The sequence below is a fragment of the Anolis sagrei genome, chromosome 2 (genome assembly GCF_037176765.1).
Source record: "Anolis sagrei isolate rAnoSag1 chromosome 2, rAnoSag1.mat, whole genome shotgun sequence".
Classification (NCBI taxonomy): Eukaryota; Metazoa; Chordata; class Lepidosauria; order Squamata; family Dactyloidae; genus Anolis; species Anolis sagrei.
The window spans coordinates 263601470-263621833 of record NC_090022.1 but is presented as its reverse complement, the minus strand read 5'-3'; the positions used below and the strand labels follow the sequence as shown (position 1 = coordinate 263621833).

Here is a 20364-nt window from a genome sequence, read left to right as displayed (position 1 = left end):
TCACAGCAATCTATAGTAGCCTTGCTCGCATGTACCACTGTTAACAATTGTCCATTTTCTCACCCTTCAGGATGATGGCATGGCAGAGACTGAAATGCCTGTGGAAGAGGAGCAACAAGCAACACAGAAAAAGAGAGGGCTTGTTCAAAATGCAGATCCTGATTCAGGAGCCGACAAGGAGGAACCTTCCAATAATGGCCTTTCAAACTCTGTGGAGGCACCGGAAGATAACGTTTCAGAGAATGTGTCTCCCAACACAACCTCTTCCTTGGAGGAGCAAAGTGAGGAGGGAGGGTCCGACTCCCCAGAAGCCCCTGTTGTTTTGGGTCAAGGGGCTTTGATGATGGTTGAACTGGAGGACATCTCATACCAGCAGCATTCAGAGGCACACAAGAACCAACTGGATGAACAATCTGAAGAGTCAGCTGAGCCAGCGTCAGAGAGAGCTGCCGACAGCAGTTCAGAGGAAGTGGAAATTGAGGTGCCCATAGTGGACAGGCGGACCTTACGAAGAAAGGCCAAAGGATATAAAGGACCACCCAAGAAAAAGGGAAAGCTTGTTTGAAAGAAGAGCTGTTGTCACTCAGTTAGAACAATGTGTTTCCTCTTCTTTTTTAAAGGACAAACTAAACAAAACACCAGGAGACTCATGTATTCAGACACTGCTTTCAAACCCCATTTTCTTTGTTAGGCTATATGCTTTGTGCATTTACTCATTATCCAAGGAGATAAAGATCAGGTACGAGGTACATGCTCTATATTGCTTTAAAAACAGTGGAAGTACCTATTTTAGTATAATGCTTTTTGTTATCAGTCATATTAGAGATGTTGAACCACCAGGCAAATGCCACCTTGGACTTTAGTTACTACAGTATCCGATTTGGCTCAATTTGCACACTCTTATGTAGAATAACTATTTCTTCAAAGTGGGTGAAACACATATTGATTTCCTGATAATTACATGTCGCATGGTTCTTTGGTCCCCAGGAGGTAGCGCTGAGATGTTGGTGAACAATCTTGTGTCTTACTGAGATTTTGGACCACAATTCCCATCAACTCATTCAGTGGGCAGGATCACGGATGCTTTAGGACCAAATGTGGAGAGCCCTGGAAAGCCCTGGAATGCCCCTCCATCTACCAAGTGGAGAAGGCAAACCTAGTCTGCTTTTAGGTTTCACATCATGATGTGGAAGGATTAATTACATGCCATATTAAGTCTTGATAACTTCCCAAGCTTGTGTGGAACCAATCTTGTGACTATAGTTTCTTTAAAATTTGAATAATTATTTTATAGTCAATTAAAGTCCTATTTAATAATACCAGGGATAAATAAATATTGGACACTATACATGATTAGATTTGCTCATCTTCCCCCTTTTTATTTTCAGTTCATCATAGGCACAGTATAACTGGTGCTTAAATATATTCCCGGCTGTAGGATCTGCAAAGCCTGATTCATATTGAAATCCTCTGCTTATTTCACCTGTGAATAGACTAGTTTTCTTTCACAAATGAAGACCGTAATATAATTAATAGACTGAGTATAACTTAGAATAGCAGCATAGACACTATACATGATTAGATTAGAAATATGATTAGAAATATTGGACACTATACATGATTAGATTTGCTCATCTTCCCCCTTTTTATTTTCAGTTCATCATAGGCACAGTATAACTGGTGCTTAAATATATTCCCGGCTGTAGGATCTGCAAAGCCTGATTCATATTGAAATCCTCTGCTTATTTCACCTGTGAATAGACTAGTTTTCTTTCACAAATGAAGACCGTAATATAATTAATAGACTGAGTATAACTTAGAATAGCAGCATAGACACAGGTAAGAACCTCAAGATTTGTATGGTTGCACTTTTTATAAGTTGACACAGTCTACAAATAATAGTCTAGATCCAATCTAACAGAACCTCCTGCCAACTGAAATCCTGATCCGAATGGTTACTCAGCCTCCCAGGGCAGGTTTTTAGGGTGTAGAGATAGCTGCAGTGTGGGATATAATTTCTTCTTTGGATTCTGCTCATGGAAGCATTCCTGTTAGTGGATATCCTCATGGGATTTAGGCCACTGTCTTAAATTAGAGACAAGTTCTCTTTTAGTAGTATATAATAATAATAATAATAATGCTTCATTGGAATAGCTTTGAAGTATTTTGGTTTTAACTTGCTAAGAATTGGTCTATTTTGGCTTTCTGGTTGTACAAACTTTCTGGATTTTCTAAGAACTCAATGGCTTTTCTAAAACTCTTTGTCTTGACGAATGTGCTGCCTTTTTCTTTATAAAGCATGCCACGAGAAGTTTTGGATTTGAAGTGTAAAGAAGTGCTGAGTGAAGCCTGCATTTTCAGGATGCTGCACTTTTTTCTACTGATGTACATTTTGTATATTGTGGGTTAGGAATGTATTTGCAGAAGTATGTGTTCATAAGAAAACATATTCAAGTGTACTGTCATCATTTCTAATTCTGATTAACAGTTTATGTCTCATAGTAGTAAGGTTGTTGTTTTTTAGTTTGTAAATAGAAGATTGTGACAATTTAGAGTCTGCATTGGGAGTTTTTGAGGGTGAGAACTGGTGAAATCTTTTTAAGATATAGGATGTGGTCGTTAGATGCGTTGGGCTAAACCTTAATAAAGCAAACCTTTAATGAAACTGTAAATCAAAACTATGCTTTTGAGGAGGCTCAAGTCTGTATTCTATGATGGCTAGCAAGTGGTGTGCTCTAAATTATTGTGTTTTCCCCAAATCATATACTTGTCTTGTTACATTTAAAGCCACGAAGCTTTGTTCCTGGAGGCCATTTTAATTTTGAAACTTAAAATGGTCTGTGATAGAATTTATTACCAATGGTTCAGTTTCTCAATCCTTCTGAGGTCTTGTACTATATTATGAAACCTGAATTAATATCGTATTAATATTTGTGACTTCCTGGAGCACTGCTGTAGATCGCTTTGTATGTAAACTGGAGCCATTTCTGTCCTTGTATGCAAATATGAAGAAGTTTTGCAGAAATGATAAGAATTTTTCTGGATTCTTGTTTACATACATCTCTCTGAACACAATTTGTCTACAAAATGCATCTTTAGAATAAGCCCACAGGAAAATGTAGAAGTAAACTGAGTGTAGACTTACAAAGACCCACTGAGGAATATAGAGCCTGAAAATACAACTCTTTTCCTCCTGATCCAGATCACATTTTGATAACCTTGCTCCATAAGTATCACAATTCAGTATTTGTAAGAATATTTTACTGCAACTGTTACTAAGCTAGAAATGTCAATGCTGAAAGAACAAGCTTGTAAAACTGAATGGAAACATGACAGGGGTTTTTGATGTGTTAATAGGCAACATAAAATACCTGTTATAGCTATAAAGGAAAAAAATAGACCAATTCTTTACCAGGAGTTGCAGCAGATGTGACTAAAACATGTTGTGTGTAGTGTATTGCTTACAATTAAGAAGCAGTATTATCCATTCAATTGTTTTTAGGTGCAGGTTAGAACCTAAAGGAAGTTAGTATGTGAACTTTGCTTTTAGCTGTGTAGCTTTCTTGGAGCTCACTATTTGCTCAGATCTTACTGTCTATTCTAAATGTCAAGTTGTGATTTACATCCTGTGGACACATCGTTTGCAAGAAGTTTAATTTCATGCAGAACAACTTTACTAAATTGATTGCATGAACAGTATAAGACTTTGTCTTGTGTGTAATAAAATGTTTTACCATTTAGCTCCATGCTCTTTTGACGTGTTTTCTTCATGCTTGTCACTATAAAGTTCCCAAGACTGCAATCTTGCCATCTTGTTACACAGCTACAAACAACATACATTCAGGTTCCAGGTTCACCCTCATTTTTGTTATTGTTACAGGACTGGACCTTCAGTTTAAGGGAATTGCCACAAATGTGGCATGGGAGGTGTTTAGTGGGCTTGTACTGCTAATAAAACAACTTTGCTGCCCTACAATAACATTCTGTTCTATGTTTTCTAGTTTCTCCTTCTGCAATGTGTAGTTTCTGTGTTTCAACAATTAAAATTACTTTGTAATTTTCCGACTGCTATCAAGTTTGAAATCTGCAAAATTTTCAATATACCTTGTGTACTTTTTTCCATCGCTAAAGACCAACAGGTCCACTGAATTACTTGGAGTCAATTGAAACTTCACTTCAATGAAAGGCAAGCTGCAGGAAGACTGTGTAAAAACTGATGCATGTGGAAAGGTAGTGATCTCACAACTACGCCCCTTGAACCGTGAGAGGAAGTGGCACTGAGTTCTTGAAGGGAAGGGTAATCCTTGGATGACCCCTTAGATTTAACCCTCACTTTATAGGTCTGTCTCTACAGCCTTAAAATAGTTGCTTCTGCTTTGCATTCCTCCTAAAAACTAATCTGCTGGTATCCAAATTATATTCACCTAGTGAATAAAAGGTTTTCATCCTGTATCACTACTTGTTGAATATGTTGCTGCATATTCTCTATTGTCCCTGTAACAGGTGTCAGTATCAGGTTCATCCTGGTTACCCTCTTCAAGTTAATCATCACATATCTTTAACCATAAACTTTGTTTTAAAGAAGCGTGTTTTGAAAACATTATTGTATCAATTTAATAAGCCTCTTCCTTCAAGTCAGCAAAAACAAGCTTTGGTCCAAGTTGGTGTCCTTTATTTTTGGTAATGCAAAAAGAAAAGCCAGTCCTTTATCTTCAGTTGTTGATAATTTAACAAGTTTTTTTTATCTACAAATTGTCTGAGGCAGTCTTCCTCCCACTTGGGAAAGTGTGGCATGCGAAACATGCTTCTTATACAAGAAGAACTGCATTAATGCACCCATCATTTTCTGGATTGTTGGTTACTTGTGCATACTTTCCTGAAAAAGGAAAAAAAGTTTAAGAATGAGTACTAAAATGGCATGTGCTCCTAGGCTAATTCCTACTCTTAATACACCTACAATAAATGTACATAAAAACAGGCAACAACAAAGGCCAGGATCTTGTAGGTGAATGTTGCTAGTGTTTCCTCCAAGCAATGGTTCCCAACCTTTTTTTTAAACCGGGACCACTCTCCAACTTTAGTACCAAAAGGGTTAAGAATCCAGTTTTGGTCAAATTTAGATTTTGTTTGATTATTTGGGTGCAGATTCAGAAAATTGCATTGGATAGACCACATCAGCTCTAGTTTCTGATACAGAACATATGCCATCCAATAGTTGCCATCTGCTCGCCCACAGAAAACCATATTTAATAATCTAGAGCTGATGTGGTCTATCCAATGCAATTTCCTGAACAACACCCCAAATAATCCCAGGAACAGGCCTAAAAACGAAGACACCAAGGTGCCCCTGCTTCCAGGCACCACATGGAACAGCTGTGCTCAGGGGAAGGCAGGAGGAGAAGCAGCAGTCAGGAGGCTTGTTCTTGTTCCTTTTGTACCCATGTCGGGAGCCTCTCCCCTCCCGACATGCCCGTTGCCTCGGCACTATAAGAGGGTTTTGCAAAACCAGTCATCTTGTTGCAACGGTGTAACAGTGAGGTCATGGACCACATTTTAGTTCTTGGGACCCACAGGTGGTCCACAGGCCACATGTTGGGAACCACTGCTCCAAAGGATGCTATATCATCTCAAGCAACTATCCTTGACTTGGCTGCATAACGGCAGCTGGGGATGGATGATGCTTCTAATTGTAGTTCATTCCCAGATGTACTGCTCTACTATAGCTGCCGATATGCATCTCAGGGGGAAGGGGCGGCTTTACAGGAAGACAGTCCTCCCCTTATGTGAAAGGACAGTCTGACCGTCCCTAGCTCTCCCCTGCAGCAAAACACTGGCCAGGGACACAGCTGTGATCAGGATGTTGCTGTGGAGGAAACGAAGGCTGACAAATTTCCCTTCTGTCAATTTGCACAAAGTTAACAGGAACTCATGGGGATTTGTCGATGCCAGATAAACAGTCTCTGGTTGAGAAACTACATACAATCATAGAATTAGAATTGGAAGAGATCACAAAGGCCATCCAGTCTAACCCCATGCCATGCAGGAACACACAAATCATTCCCAGCCTCTGTTTAAAAACCTCCATAGGAGTCTCAATTACACTCTGAGGCAATAGCATTCCACTGCTGAACAGCTCTCAGCATGTTCTTCCGACTGTTTAGGTGGCATCTTCTTTCCTGCAATTCGAATCCATTGCTCCATTGTGTCCTAGTCTCCAAAGCAGAAGAAAACAAACTTCCCCTTCCTCAACATGATACCCTTTCAAATATTTAAACATGGCTATCATGTTGCCTTTCATACCAGCGTTACTATTAAAAATAGACCTAATATTATACCCGATACTGTACTACATCATAAACTCTACATTGACAATATCAATATTGAAATACAGTAATTAAAAGCAAATTGCAACAAATAAAGATAAGTTAATAACTTACCATAACTTAACATAATAAAGCTTAGTTTTACTAACAGCTTTGTGATTTTTTAAAATTCATATATATATATATATATGCATGCCAGTTTCCAGAGAGTGCCAGCTGCTGTAGTTCTGGTTAATTGAGCATCTACTGTACTCAGGCTAAAGTGCTGCAATTTTGTAAGATTGATCCTGCACCCATCCTGACAATTTTTAATTCAGTAGTAGTGAAGGGCAAGGTGCCTTTACTGTTCCTACTGAAATACTGTTAAGTTGTATATTAAATTTTCTTGGGGATCCATAAAAAACTTTTGCTTCAAAAAGGGCTGAAGCGGTTTGAGATCCCCAGACCTAGACTATCCTTCAACCTAGTAGTATCTAAGATGTGCTGCTTGTGAAGGGTATTTGGATACTTACCCCAGACTACTTTGCCCCCTTGCGTTACAAGACCGAGCTCACTGACATTCACCTCGATGACTGTGCCTTTCGTAATGACCCCCAAAGATGTATACAGGGGAGAAGAGGGATTCTTTTTTACACCAAGGATGGGTAGGCAAAAAGTGGCTTTGAGTTCAGGATGTGTTACATGAGCTTTCTTGAATCGTAAACCCTGTTATGTAATAAAAAGATATGCAAAACTGTTAAAGTGAATACAAAGAAAAGTGCATTTTTCATTATGGCTAAATATCCTTCATTGTTTAACATTACTGAACAAAGATAATTGTGAAATAAACTATCATTAGATGCAGATATAAGGTTATGAAAGCCTTTAGTACCATTGGTCGAATAAATCGCTCATATTTTGGAGGTTTGCGGGTAAAGCCATCCCCAACAAAGCACACTTTGGTAACCATTCTCTTCCATGCCTTCTTCTTCCTCTTTCCAGTACGGATCACCTTGAGCACTTCGGTCTCTCCCTGGGCACGGACTTTGGGTATAGGAACTTCCCATTTTCCCTGATGATAAAAGCAGTAAGATTGTTAAAGGAGTTCAGAAAATGAGAAAGGTATACACAAGATAAATTATCTTTGGATAGTTTGGGCTTATTTTTTTAAATAGTCTGTACTACCTTATACTGTCATTTTTTAAAATTGTAATATATTATACCATTAATGGATTTGGGTGCCCTGATGGGCAGCAAATCAGTTTATAAATACTTCAAGTAAGTGTACTAAATGGACATCAGGGTTACTATCTAGTAAGCCAGTATCTCTTACTTGTGTATATACTTACAGCTTTCTCTTTCCGCTTTTGTTTGATCATGTTGGAAAGAACTTTTGCCCGAGACTGACCCTCTCTGTCCAGCAGGTATGCCGGCACAGCTCCTTCTGGAGTCTTCTCATCATTCTTCTGTTTGGTATTTCTCTTTTCATGCATTTTAATGCTAGAGTAATATGTGCAGAAAATGTTCAAAAATTGATAAAGCAGTAGTCACGAGTTCACAACAAACCAAAATGAAAACAGTTAAAGGGGGAAAGCACTTTAATGTGGTCACATTTCTCTTTTAGAAGGTAAGTAACTGAATCACATTAAAAGAAAAAATGCAGAACTAATAATTAATAATCAGTGATGAATTTTTCGTGACATATAGTAATTCTTCTACCTTTGCAAGGATGGGGGGTGCAGGGCCCCATGAAAGCAGAAAAAACCTTAACTAACTCCATGCTTCTAAACTGTATTTAACATACAGGGTACTGGGTCGGACATACTCCCTCATTCACTTGCTCACTGAATAAGCAGGGGATATGATGGAAGGAGTGAAGGAAGTGTGATGTAAATACTCTGGGGTAGATGGAGATTTAATGCCCTCCCAGCAGCACTGATGTTCTCGAAGTCCTGTTAAACATGGTGTAGGGTGGTAGGCAGAGGCACCAGGAAATACAGTTATCATCAAGTAATACAATAGTGAATGTTTAATTTGTAAACGTGGAGGAATGACTGTGGTTACATGGAGCCAAGATGAATTAATAAGAGTCCATTACAGTACCCAAACAAGCTTCGGGTACTAGCCATGAATGATATTAAGGCTAGATTTTAAATATGTCAATAATTCAAAGTTGCTCAGCTGTACACAAGCTTACTCACGTCTTTTTCATCTGTATCTTTTCTGCATGGCGCTGTTTGTGATAAAGCTTGGCTTTCAGGCCAATCATTTTCTTGGCTTTCTTTGAGCGCTCATGAGCCTCACGGCTCTCTTTTTTCCTTTTCTTCTCATGGTAATCCAAGCGATAGCCATATCGTTTCCGATGTAACTCGATGTACTCATTCTGAGGCTGTAAAGTGCATGTAAAAGAAATATTAAAATATTCAGCTAATATATGCAAGTTTTTCCTTTTTAACATATGTCAAATTCAGGTATCAGCTCATGTAAGAACTACCTATGATTGGCTGCTTACTACTAAAATAATAATAATAATAATAATAATAATAATAATAATAATATAAAACATTATTTATACTCCCTCCATCTCCCGCAGGGGAACTCAGTGCGGCTTACACGAGGCCACGCCCATCAGTACAGTACATACATTATAATAAAACACATGGCAATACCAAAACTAATATACAGAAATGCAAAGAAATAAAATAAACGACGCAGACAATATAGAACAAGCAATTAAAAACAGAAATTTCACTGGGCAGGGCCATATTCAAAGCTAATTTTTTAAAAAACACTGGGAGATAGGACAATATAAATTATCAGGATGAGGATCCGAGAATGAGGGAGGGTTCAATTGCACAAACCATAAATAAAGTGCTTCTAAGGACATTTAGTGCAAAATTTGGCCAGGGAGTTTCTTACATTCAATCACTGAAGGCACATTGGAATAGCCAGGTTTTCAAATTCCTCCTAAAGATTGCTAGCATGGGGGCTTGCCTGATAAATAAAATATGACTCCTGCTTCAAGCAGATTATGACAAAACTCCTTATTTGTGTAAATATTTGAAGTTATCTACATAAATGATATTTTTTTTCATAAAAACACTTGAAATGCAAGCCTTCAAAATCAGAATAATTCCTGTAGACCCCAGAGTAATGACGTTACCGGTACTTGAATGCCAGTATTCTGGAGTCTAGAAATAGATTCTGAAGCCTTTATTTTCCAAATGCTGGCATGGCCTAGGCTCTGGAATTTTGAGTCCTGAACATCTGGAAAACCAGAGAGTGAATTGGAAATCCAGACAGTGGGATTAAGTTTCTATATAAATGTACATAGGACGCCTAGCAAAAATCATGATTCTTTAAAGAGACACTACCAAAGCAAAAACAACACACTCATATCCATAGTTCAGTTCATTTCCTGTACTTTTGCCCTTCCACCATCAGAAGAATAACCAAAGAAAACCAGTTTCAAATGCATTGCAAATGAGGCCGCTGGGAGTCAAAGTCCAAAACACCTAAAGATGAGTCGGGAAAATAACACTTTCGAGTATTTAGGCCAGACACAGACAAACTTGGGCCCTCCGTGTGTTTTGGACTCTTAACTCCCACCATTCCTAACAGCCGGTTTGTCTGTGTCTGATTTAGGGGGTGGTGCTCATCTCCATTTCTAAGCCGAAGGGCCTGCGTTGTCCATAAACACCTCCTAGGTCATATGGCCGGCATGACTGCATGGAGTGCCATTGCCTTCCCACCAAAGCAGTATCTATTGATCTACTCACATTGGCATGTTTTTGAACTGCTAGGTTGGCAGATGCTGGGACTAACAATTTACAGTCTCCTAAAGAAAAGTCTTCTCTACTAGAGTTCCCAAATATAGGCTCCTATCCTTAAGTTTCTATCTGCTTGAACAAACCAGGTGGTAGAGAGACAAATGTCAAATAGGCCACGCAACAAGAATATCTGCCCAGGATTTGGGTTCCCTTTTGAAATACATCTGTATCTATCTTGTATGTATGTATGTATGTATGTATATAATAACAGTCTGTGTTTGTATGCGGAGGAAGGATGGGAGGTGTATGTGGCAGCGTTCTGATTGGCTGCCACTGTGGTACTATTTGCATATGGTCTCTGATTGGCCACCAGAACATTCCGAGCTAGCAGAGGGAAAACGAAAGGGGCCTGAGGCTGTCAGGAATAGTTGGGAGTTCAAGTCCAAAACACCTTGTGGCCCCCAACAAAGACAGGACAAGACCAAACCTGGCACACAGACCCCCCCTCCCCAGACCCACTTAACAACCTGGTGGAGTTTGAGGGAGGATGGACCATGGATGATGGGACTTGCAGCACATTAACTCACTTCCTTAGAGCACTGTGGCCCACACCAAGGACGGATCAGGACCAAACTTGACACACAGAGGCCCAATGGCCCATTTTACAACCTGGTGTAGTTTAGGGCAGAATGGGCCACGAATGATGGGATTTGCAGTACCTTCACCCAATACACTTCCCACAGAACATTGTAGCTCCTACAAATCACAGACCAGGTCCAAATTTGACACACAGAGTACTCATCACCCACTTTACATCCTGATGCAGTTCTAAGGGGATGGACCATGGATGATGGGACTTGCAGTACCTTTACTCACTTTCTGAGACCACTGCGACCCTCATCCAATGACTGATCAAGACCAAACTTGACACACAGCGCCCCCATGACCCACTCTACATTCAGGTGCTGTTTGGAGAAGGATGGATCATGCACAATAGGATTTGCAGTACCTTCATTAATTGATAACTGATAAAGAACACCTTTGCCACACAATGCTTTTCTCAAATAACCTGGGTAGCGCCGAGTCCCCAAGCTAGTCCAAATATAAAAAGAAGTAGCTGAGGTGGCATCCGCACTGTAGAATGAATGCAGTTTGACACCCACTTTAGCTGCTATGGCCCAGTGTTATGGAATCATGAGAGTTGTTGTCGGGTGAGGCCCCAGGCTCTTTGGCAGAGAAGTTAAAGACTTTGTAAAACTAAAACTCCCATAATTCCATAGCACTGAGCTATGGCGGTTGAAATGGTATCAAACTGGATTAGTTGTACCATGTAGAAGCACCCTTAGGAAAGACAGCCTCACTTTATTTCACCCCTCCCCTTCCAGGAGCCCATCGGTAGCAAACGGGTTTCTGTAGAAGCGAAATGTCTTTCCCCGCCTGGAGTTACTCACCATGCTGGGCGAAGAGCTCGAACCCCACTCCAAACACTTGGGCCTCCGAAGAGGAAAAGGAAAGTGCGGCACTAAAGCCGCTCCGGGTCACAACCGGCCCTTCTTCTTATCGTTCCGCCTCTGAGTGATCCCACCGGGATATTCAGCTTCTTTTTCTTTCCCTTCCTCGAAAGAATGGAAGTTAGAAATAACAAATATCAAGATATTATAATGAATATTTTCTTGGATGTCTACGAAATTACTTCCGGAATAGGCAATGAAAGGGGGAAGACAAGGACGGTGACACTTCGGCGGAAGTGACGTCAGTCCCATGCGGAGGCAGACCGGAAGTTGCTAAGCAAGCTCAGATGTTGAAGGCATTCTCATTTCTGACCTTCCTTTTGCACCTCAATGAGTGGAGGCTTATACAGTAAAGAGGGATATTTAGACGACCAAAGAATAGTTCTACTCTAATTCTCTCTTTGTGTGTGTTCTAATGAGGACCCTTTTCATTTCCTTAAGTGAATTAGCTATATCTGTATAGCTCCTTTTTTCTGTGATAGTCTGTAAACATGTTGCGAGAGACAAGGAGGTTGTTCCTGGCTCCCTTCAATGTGGTGTGTTTATACAGCAAGGTCAGTCTGATTTAATTTATAACTGCACTTTAAATCTGTCACACACAATTTAGCTTTGGATATGCATCAAATATGTTTGAATGGTTTTGACTGTGAATCTTTTAATACTGTTTATCTTTAGTTCTGTTTGAATATTTGTATATGTTAAGTACTGTGCTAACGTTTTTATGTTAAGCCACTTTGAGTCCTATTCAGAAGAGATAAACTGGGGTAAAAATAAATATTATTATATTATATCAGGGGTCCTCAAACTTTTTAAACAGAGGGTGAAGTCACAGTCCCTCAAACTGTTGGAGGGTCAGACTATAATTTGAAGAAAAAACAAACAAAGTGAATGAATTCCTATGCACAATGCACAAATCTTATTTTAGTTCAAAAACCACTTAAATACAATAATTAAAATGAAGAACAATTTTAACAAATATAAACTTATTAGTATTCCAATGGGAAATGTGGGCCTGCTTTTGGCTGATGAGATAGGATTGTTGTTGCTGTGTGCTTTCAAGTCGTTTCAGACTTAGGTTAACCCTGAGCAAGGGCCGGTCAAATGATCTTGGAGGGCCGTATCCGACCCCTGGGCCATAGTTTGAGGACCCCTGTATTATATTATAATAACTGGGAAACAGAGGGAGAAAACGTGGAGGCAGTGACAGACTTTGTATTTCTAGGTGCAAAGGTTACTGCAGATGCAGACTGCAGCCAGGAAATCAGAAGACGCTTACTTCTTGGGAGGAGAGCAATGACCAATCTTGATAAAATAGTGAAGAGTAGAGACATCACACTGGCAACAAAGATCTGCATAGTCAAAGCAGTGGTATTCTCTGTAGTAACCTACGGATGTGAGAGCTGGACCTTAGGGAAGGCTGAGCGAAGGAAGATCGATGCTTTTGAACTGTGGTGTTGGAGGAAAGTGCTGAGAGTGCCCTGGACAGCGAGAAGATCCAACCAGTCCACCCTCCAGGAAATAATTCCCGACTGCTCATTGGAGGGAAGGATAGTAGTGGCCAAGATGAAGTACTTTGGCTACATCATGAGAAGAAAGGAAAGTTTAGAGAAGACAATGATGCTGGGGAAAATGGAAGGAAAAAGGAAGAGGTCCCAACCAAGGGCAAGATGGATGGATGGTATCCTTGAAGTGACTGGATTGACCTTGAAGGAGCTGGGGGTGGTGACGACCGACAGGGAGCTCTGGCGTGGAGTGGCCCATAAAGTCACAAAGAGTCGGAAACGACTGAACAAATTAACAACAACAACAAAAATAAATATAAATATAATAATCTTTATGCATGAAGATTATATTAAAAACTGCATTGAGTGAAATTCCTTGGGAATTTTAATATATTGGGTGGGTTAGGACTTGGGACTGGTTAAAGGTGCTTCTACACTGTAAAATTAATACAATTTGACACCATTTATCTGGCAAGGCTCAATGCTATGGAATCTTTCCTTCCTTAAGCAATCCCTTCTTCAAGTATGATGGCAGTCTAAGTCTAGTCCTATTCTTGAACCACATGTTCCTCCACAGTGAGGGCAACAGTTTCTAGGTGGAAGATGGTCCCAGTCTGGGTTGGCTTGACGCACCTTCCTCTTGGCACGTTTCTCCTTTTCACCCTCAATTTGGGCGTCTTCAAATTCCATAGCACTGCTGATCACAGCTGACCTCCAGTTAGAGCACTCAGGGGCCAGGGCTTCCAATAAAACAGTTCTATGTCACTGTTTTTAAGGTTGGCTTTAAGCCCTTCTTTAAATCTCTTTTTCTGTCCACCAACATTCCATTTTCCATTCTTGAGTTGGGAGTATAGTAACTGATTTGGGAGACGGTGATTGGGCATTTGGTGATTGGCCAGTCCAGCGGAGTTGATGGCGTAGGAGCATCGCTTCAGTACTGGTGGTCTTTGCTTCTTCCAGCACACTGATATTCGTCTGCCTGTCTTCCCAATAGATTTTCAGGATTTTTTGTAGGCAATGCTGATGGAATCATTTCAGGAGTTGAGTGTGTAGACAGTTCATGTTTCGCAGGCGTATAAACAGGGTTGGGAGGACAACAGCTTTATAAACAAGCATCTTGGTATTCCTATGGATGTCCTGATCCTCAAACACTCTCTGCTTCATTTGGAAAAATGCTGCACTCGCAGAGCTCAGGTGGTGTTGTATTTCAGGCTATGGGATCAAAAGAATTGTAGTTCATAAGGTCTTCAGTCTTCTCTGGTGTCTCAGCAAACCACAACCCCCAGGATTCCATAGCATTGAGCTATGGCTGCTAAAGTGGTGTTGAACTGCATTACTTCAGTGTAGATGTGTCCTTTGTGTCCATGGTTTGTATGTCAGAACCCATTCCATATATATCACAATCTGGAAATACGATTATCAATATAAAGTATTTTAATGGCTTGTGCTTCAATCTTATGTTTATATGTTATATAACTATGTGTTTTAAATGGTTTTATATGTTGTCTGTTGTATTTTAATTCTGTGTTGTACTCTGTTTTGAGCCTTGGAGAGAGGCGGGAAAGAAATAATAACAATAGTAACACCTTTCAAAAATATTTCTCAGTGTTCTGTAATGCAATATTAAACGTGCTAGAATAATTTTTGATAAATGACGAAAGTTTTTCTGACTGTTTATTGTGTATTTTTTCTCTCTCCAAAGTGTATGTACTGCAGAAAAGCCAGACTTCTAGCAATAAAATGTGTTAAAGGCAATTTGAATCTTCAGAGAAATTACAGTTTTCCAGCAGGTAACCATTATGCAAAAGCTCTTAATATTTTTATTGTTTGTCCTCACCAAATGAAGGAGAATATATATCTGAGCCACGTGGTCTCATAAGATTTTAAACTAGAGATAGGGATCATGCAACTTTTCAGATGTTGATTTCTCCTAGTGGCACTATCCAGCATAGTAAATGGTAAGAAATTCTGGGAAATGTAGTCCCAAAACATCTGGAGGGCTGTATATGGGATATTTAATTCTTTTAAACACAAATGCATTGGACAGTTTCTCTGCGACTTTCCTTAGTCTTTTATGTGTTGATAGAGCTTCCTATGAAATACCTGCGGTAAAAGTATGATAGCTGGATCCCAGTGCTGGTAGCACTATGCTGGCTGCGCACCGCGGCTCTGAATTAGAGAAGGGAATATGTGCACAAGACCGAGTGAGAGACACAGTTGTGGCAGGATAACAGTGAAGTAATGTAACACAGGTGGGACTGGATAACAGTGAAGTAATATAAGACTGACTGAATTTGACTCATTTTTCACCACTGCTCGTATTTCTCCCCTCTTTTTATCCTTCCTTCCAATGCAACAACGTTTTTGAATGTGTTTGCATAGGACCTCCGGATAGCCTACATTAGTATGCTTGGCTGTCTCCTCCCCTCCCCTTTCTACGGAGCTACCTAGTCAATTCTGTTGTAGCTGCGTGCAGTCTCTCGTGCATGTGGTGCTGTGTCTGGTGCATGTGTTCCCTTCTGTAATTCAGAGTCGTGTTATGCAACCAGCGTAGTGCTACCTGCACTGGGTCCCAGCTATCATACTTTTACCATACCTGCATAAATCTGTTACAGTTTAAAAAAGGAAAATGTTGGTGATGGGAAGAACTTATCTAGTAGCACCTTTTTGACAAACTGGTTTATTTCTGAATGAACATTTCTGTGTATTAAGCCACTTCTTCAGTTTCATGGTTTACATATGTAACTACAGCCACATAGTATAATGTATGCACAACTTTATGTTTACCAGATAACTGTAATTAAGTACCTAATATTGTACTCTATTGTGGCATCTTAAGTACTGGCTTAACATAATAGTTACTGGGTACTTAAATATTTGGGTGCTAATATAGTATTCAGTATGTTTGCAGAAGTGAATTAACATCCACAAAAGCTCATGCTGAAATAAGTCAGTTTTAAAAATGTTATGAGTTTTCTTCTTTCATCCATTCTTTTCTTCTGTGTTTAATTGCTGCTGAGATTCTATAAGAAACAAATTCACTCATAATATGCCTAACTTCTGAGGAATTTTCAAGACACTTGCTGTTTATTCTGCTGGGGGCTTTTAAAATGTGTTTTCTTTTGTCTCTTGATAATAGTCTGTACAAAAAGACGTTTTCACTTGTGTGATTTTGGAAGAAGGAAGAAACATTCCTTTTGCTTTCCAGATGTGTAGTCTTGGCACCAATACTGATTATCACTGTTAGATCTTGCTATGTTAGTCATATTTTGGGGAAGGATAAATCTAGGCATCTCTTCTAAATCCTTCTGTAACAAGTGGTTTCACTGATGGAGCCTAAAAACGAGGGAAGCTATACATTCATTAGTGGACTCTTGTGCTTTGGATCCCAGTTTGGGAGCGATGTGTGCTGTGAAAGAAGATAATTTCTGTTCTTTGACAAATAATGCAGATTTCTGTTCTGGCCATTTTTTATTTTTTTTTTGCTACAGATGAAGTAAAATCTTTACGGTCTATAATCACGCCGCCACTGTCTAAGTAAGTAATTGTTACTTTGCATGTAAGATAGTAGAAATAATCTGTGAGCTGTTTTATTGGCAAGCTTTTGTAGATGCCATATTAAATATTTTCTTCTTTCATACAGAATCCGCAACATTGGCATCATGGCTCACATAGATGCAGGAAAAACAACTACCACAGAGAGGATGCTGTATTATTCTGGCTATATAAGAACCCTTGGAGGTTAGTGCTGTGTGAGTGTGTGAGAAAGATAATGAAAGTGGGTGGAACTACACTGTAGAATTAAGGCAGTTTGACACTACTTTCACTGCCATGGCTCAGTGCTATGTCATGCTGGGATTTATAGTTTGGGGAGACACCAGCTGTCTTTGGCACAGAAAGCTAGAGGCCATATCAAACGACAACTCCCAGGATCCCATAGTATTGAGCCATAACAGTTAAAGGAGTGTCAGGCTGTCTTAATTCTACAATGTAGAATAGATGCACCTTGAGGAACTATGTGTGAATATTAATTTGAATAGATAGAAAATTTTGAGCTGTTTTATCAGCTTAGAATTTTTTTTTGCAATTTTAAGATTCTGCCCAGTGCCTCAGGTTAGGCATCATTTTACAAGGCCATCTCCTCATTCTTCTGTCTTTTCTCTCTCTTATTTCTACTCGCTTTAAGTAGCTGGCTCGAGTCCCTACTTCAGCTTCACAAAGCTAGGACCAGCCTCACTTTCTAATGGTCATCATCACCCATCTCCACTCATTGCTGTTTTAGCCAGTTCTTTCATCCTTTAGAAGACCATCAGAAACTAATACTTAATATGTTATTTTTCCCAGTCCCTATTCCTTTCATTATTTGTCTCCACTTTACTTTACTTTTTCTACAGCCCAGCTCAGTGTTATTTGTTCCACAGTTCTTTTGTGTTTGTACCATTTGTTTAGCCTAAGCACCTTGCATTCATGCAAAGAAGACTGGTGTTGTACATGAGTGGCCTTTTAAGTGCTGGACTGCAAATCCAATCATTCCTTGCTAGCACAATGAATGGTGAGGGATGAGGGTGTTGTAGTGTACTAATGTCTGGATAGCCACAAGCATTTGTTTTCTAGTTTTTTTTTTAAAAAAACCGTCTGATGTGTGTTTTTTTAAAAACAGTTTAAATGTTTGAGTTGTTTGGCCTATCTAAAAAAGTGTATATTTTTCCTGTTAAACAGATGTTGATGATGGAGATACTGTAACAGACTTCATGGCCCAGGAGAGAGAACGTGGCATCACCATTCAATCAGCTGCAGTAACATTTGACTGGAAGGGCCATAGAATTAACCTAATAGACACACCAGGTATATTCCTTTAAATGTTCATTATAATTCTGAGAAGAGTGTGGCCTGTTTCTAATTTCTCCTTTTTGGTCAAGGTTCTAGAGCAAGTGGTGGCCTCTCAGCTCCAGGCTTTCTTGGATGAAACCAATTATCTTGATCACAGTCCGGTTTTAGGCCTGGTCACGGAACAGAGACAGCTTTGGTCACTTTGGTTGATGACCTCCGCAGAGAGCTTGACAGGAAGAGTGTGTCCTTGTTGGTTCTCCTGGATATCTCAGCAGCTTTTGATACCAATAACCATGGTATCTTTCTGGGGCGGCTCTCCGGAATGGAGATTGGGAGCATTGCACTGCAGTAGTTCTATTCCTTCCTGGAGGATCGGACTCAGTTGGTGAAATAGGGGGACACCTGCTGAGGCCCCTGGTATTTGACCTCTGGGGTCCTGCAAGATTCTATTCTATCCCCCATGCTTTTCAATATCTACATGAAACTGCTGGGTGAGGTCATCTGGAGTTTTGGAGTTCGGTGCCATTTCTATACAGATGACACACAACTCCACTACTCTCTTCCATCTAATTCCAAGGAAGCTCCCCGGATCCTGGATCAGTGTCTGACAGCTGTAATTGACTGGATGAGAGCTAATAAGTTGAGGTTAAATCCTGACAAGACAAAGACCATCCTGTTAGTCACGGGACTGATTGGGCTATAGGGTGGTAACTTGTGCTTGATGGGATTACACTCCCCCTGAGGATATAGGTCCGCAGTCTGAGGGACCTCCTGGATTCAGTGCTGACACTTGAAAGTCAGGTGCCGGTGGTGGCTGAGAGGGCCTTTGCACAGTTAAAACTTATGTGCCAGCTGCGACCATACCTCGAGAACCCAGACTTGGCCACAGTGGTCCATGCCTTAGTTGCATCAAGATTGGATTACTGTAATGCACTCTATGTGGGGCTGCTTTTGAAGATGGCTCAGAAACTGCAGTTGGTGCAAAGATCAGCAACCAGGCTACTAACCAGAACCAGCTATAGGGAGCACATGATGCCCCTATTAAAGCAGCTCCATTGGCTGCTGATAAGTTTCCAGTCCCAATTTAGTGCTAGTTATCGCCTATAAAGCCCTAAACAGCTTGGGTCCTGCTTATCTTCATGAACACATCCCCCCCATGAATTGATGCAGGGTCTGAGATCTGATGGGGAGGCCCGCTTCTCGGTCCCGTCTCCATCACAAGCATGGTTGGTGGAGATGAGGGAGAGGACTTTCTTGGTGGTGGCCCCCTGGCTTTGGAACTCCCTCCCCAGGGAGATTAGACAGGACCCCACACTGTCCTCCATTTGTAGGGACTTGAAGACGTGGCTCTTCAATCAAGCCTTTGAGAATATTTAGCTCTTAGTTGTCCTGTGCAGTAGTTACATATCCTGTACTGTATCCCATGCCCTCTCTCCATTACTGCAGCTGGCACTTATTTTATTCCTAATGTTTTCAACCTGGCCATGGTTACAGTAATTTACTACCACGGAGAGAGGATCGCAGTTTGATTGAGTCTGAGTTGATGTTTTTATGTCCATGTGTTTTATTTTTACTGTATTGTGCTCATTCTTATGTTTTGGTCTTAGTCTCTTTGTGCCATCTGTAAGCCCTTCGGGGAGGTGGCGCTGGGATATAAGAATAAAATTATTACCGTTATCATTATCATTATTATTTTTTAAAATGTAACACAATAAGCTTAGATGCTACTGAAAATATGGACATAATTCCCCTGATGATCATCACTTTTAGTGGTGGATATAATCTCTCTGTAATCAAAAAGTGCATTTCATAACATAACTGTCCTGTCATTTGATGTTTTTAAACAACATTGCTTGTTCTTGGGTTCCATATTTGATTCATTTGATGTTGTAGTTTTTAGGCAAACTGCATATTAATGAGAAACCAGCAGGAAGTTTTTAAATAAAGACATGTTATCATTTTCAGTTGTTAAAATATTCCAAGTTTTTTGAATTTTGTAACCTTTCTGTATGAACTGGGCTTTTAGGTCATGTGGACTTTACAGTGGAGGTGGAACGTTCCTTAAGAGTGCTGGATGGGGCAGTGGCTGTGTTTGATGCTTCCGCTGGTGTGGAGGTAATAATTAGGCTACAGTGAGTAGTGACTTTGCTTTGTATTAATGTATTCTTGGTCTTATTTGATAAAAAATAGGGTGTGGTATATCTGTGTGAAGTTATTGAAGGGGAGAAGAGACAAGATAGGAGTCTTTTGGAACCATTCCGTAATGATGTAATGCATATGTTGGTCCTTTGTAAACTGCAAAATCTTTTCTTTACCTGAAATATGTGTTTTAAAAATCTCTTTTCTCATTCTGTGTCCATAATGTTTTTTCTGCCATTTACTTGCCTTCATTCTAACTTAGAAGACTATAAAATTCTTAAGCCCTTTCTCTAAAGCTCCAGCACCTTGA

At 40.0% G+C, this 20364-nt stretch overlaps 3 protein-coding genes across 10 annotated transcripts in view; 2 read left to right on the top strand and 1 right to left on the bottom strand.

Moving 5' to 3' along the window:
• Positions 1–3740, top strand: part of FAM169A (family with sequence similarity 169 member A) — a 45549-nt gene extending 41809 nt beyond the window's left edge. For all 7 annotated transcript variants that reach the window (XM_060761667.2, XM_060761665.2, XM_060761666.2 and 4 more), the window contains one exon: positions 71–3740. In XM_060761667.2, the coding sequence (XP_060617650.2) occupies positions 71–565 (495 nt within the window). In that variant the 3' untranslated portion in view covers positions 566–3740. The remainder of the gene's footprint in view (positions 1–70) is intronic.
• A 910-nt stretch (positions 3741–4650) lies between these two features.
• NSA2 (NSA2 ribosome biogenesis factor) lies at positions 4651–11629 on the bottom strand. The gene is made up of 6 exons (XM_060761672.2): positions 11524–11629; positions 8504–8691; positions 7652–7802; positions 7195–7374; positions 6836–7028; positions 4651–4876 (listed from the first exon to the last, which is right to left on the bottom strand). Exons 1-6 carry the CDS (start codon positions 11524–11526, stop codon positions 4809–4811), a joined length of 783 nt encoding a protein of 260 aa, XP_060617655.1. The 5' UTR covers positions 11527–11629; the 3' UTR covers positions 4651–4808.
• Positions 11630–11831: 202 nt separating this feature from the next.
• Positions 11832–20364, top strand: part of GFM2 (GTP dependent ribosome recycling factor mitochondrial 2) — a 21327-nt gene continuing 12794 nt past the window's right edge. Inside the window, exons 1-6 of one of the 2 annotated variants that reach the window (XR_009630597.2) lie at positions 11832–12137; positions 14788–14875; positions 16577–16622; positions 16729–16826; positions 17805–17930; positions 19942–20030. Coding sequence is in view for 1 of the 2 variants with exons in the window: in XM_060761662.2 (XP_060617645.2) it covers positions 12075–12137; positions 14788–14875; positions 16577–16622; positions 16729–16826; positions 17805–17930; positions 19942–20030 (510 nt within the window). In the remaining variant the exon portion in view is untranslated. The remainder of the gene's footprint in view (positions 12138–14787; positions 14876–16576; positions 16623–16728; positions 16827–17804; positions 17931–19941; positions 20031–20364) is intronic. The other variant, XM_060761662.2, reaches the window with a different exon arrangement.

What these genes read in the sequence shown, in the direction of transcription:
- NSA2 (XM_060761672.2), bottom strand. An exon ending in AAGATACAGATGAAAAAGAC is followed by an intron (nt 7,803 to 8,503) that starts GTGAGTAAGCTT and finishes ATATTACTCTAG; the next exon opens with CATTAAAATGCATGAAAAGA. An exon ending in AGGGGGCAAAGTAGTCTGGG is followed by an intron (nt 4,877 to 6,835) that starts GTAAGTATCCAA and finishes TTCCTTTTTCAG; the next exon opens with GAAAGTATGCACAAGTAACC.